At 63.8% G+C, this 1372-nt stretch overlaps 1 protein-coding gene across 1 annotated transcript in view; it reads right to left on the reverse strand.

Moving 5' to 3' along the window:
- Positions 1-197: 197 nt before the first annotated feature.
- NAPRT (nicotinate phosphoribosyltransferase) overlaps positions 198-1372 on the reverse strand; it is a 2742-nt gene continuing 1567 nt past the window's right edge. The window contains exons 6-9 of the mRNA XM_014538650.1: positions 1270-1361; positions 691-793; positions 451-605; positions 198-363 (exon numbers count right to left, since the gene is read on the reverse strand). Of these exons, the coding sequence (XP_014394136.1) occupies positions 286-363; positions 451-605; positions 691-793; positions 1270-1361 (428 nt within the window). The 3' untranslated portion in view covers positions 198-285. The remainder of the gene's footprint in view (positions 364-450; positions 606-690; positions 794-1269; positions 1362-1372) is intronic.

Here is a 1372-nt window from a genome sequence, read left to right on the forward strand (position 1 = left end):
TCCCCCAGCTCCCCGCGGCCCTGCCCTGTCCAGGCTCAGATCTGCCCCCCAGGGCCCAGCTCTCGGAGCTCAGAGGCTCCGGCCTTGGCCTGGCTCCCGGCCTCAGCACAGGCCTTCCTGGGAGCATGACCTCTCATCTGATTGCACCCCTCCGAGCCCTGGGAGAAGAAATGACACGTGACACGTTGTGGGGACTGTGAGCGACTCCTGTTAACTTCTGGCAGCTCCTCGGGGCTCTCACAGGGGGGCTCTCACAGGGGGGCTCCGACAGGGGGGCTCCGGCGCTCAGCCGGGGCTGAGCTGGCTCAGGGACCGCTGGGCGAAGGCTCTGGATTCGGCCAGAGATGGGAGGGGCTCGCACAGCTGAGGGAAGAGAAGGGGCTCAGGGTCAGGGGTCAGGGCTGGATGTGGGTTGCGGGTGCAGACTGAGCGGGTGGGTGGAGTCGTCACCTGCCCCTGCTGGACCCAGAGTCGCAGGAGTGGCTCCACACGGGCCGGCCTCACGGTACAGGCCTCCTGGGCCCCTCGAGGCCAGACCCTCAGCTCCTGGCCGGCCTGGGGCGCCGGCTCCTCCGCCAATTGCAGCAGGTCCAGCAGCGGAGACCCTGTGGCGGGGGTTTGGGGGAGGGCACCACGAATGAAGTGGGGGCCTGGGGCGTGGAGGGGGGCCTCAGAGGTGTGGGGCCTCACCATCGGAGCCCAGGAGCCGGAAGGCGGCCTTGCTCCCCGGCAAGGTCTGCTTCTCGGGGTCCTCGGTCAGCTTCATCCGAGGCTGGCCTCCCACGGACACCAGCTGCAGGGACAGGGTGTGGAGAGAGCTGGACCCTCCCCAACCCATGATGCCCACAGCGGCTGCAGGAAGTGCAAACAAGGGTCCGGAATGCTGGTGGACCTTGCACCCATGGCTAGGGCCAGAGCTATGCACCGACTGTCTAGTCCAGACATTGGGGGCTCAAGCTATTTCCTGACCAAATCCTTCTAATATTTACTGGCCTTTAAGATAGTCTGTCTGCTACCGCAATTACCTGCCTAAGAGCTAGATGTGTATCCAACGTTGAATAAAAGGCTGGCGAGGCCTTGGCACCAGTGGAAGTCCTTCCCCTTGAGTTGGGCTTTCCCGCCTGGCCCCCCAATATTTCCAAATGATTATTTCTTGTCTCGTCTCTTTCATTTGCGTGCGGCCCCTTCTCCAGATCCTGAACCCTGAACCACACGGGGTGTGGGAACATTCACAGCCCTCCCCCCATGGGCCCCAGTCCCTGTCTCTACCTTGTAGACGCAGCCCAGGGAAGGCTGGCGGGGGCAGGTGACCACGCTGGTGCCAATGCCAATGACATTCACTTCACTGCCCTGGAAGGGGGGGGGGTACTGG

This window comes from Myotis brandtii, unplaced genomic scaffold (assembly GCF_000412655.1).
Source record: "Myotis brandtii unplaced genomic scaffold, ASM41265v1 scaffold1956, whole genome shotgun sequence".
NCBI classification, from domain to species: Eukaryota; Metazoa; Chordata; class Mammalia; order Chiroptera; family Vespertilionidae; genus Myotis; species Myotis brandtii.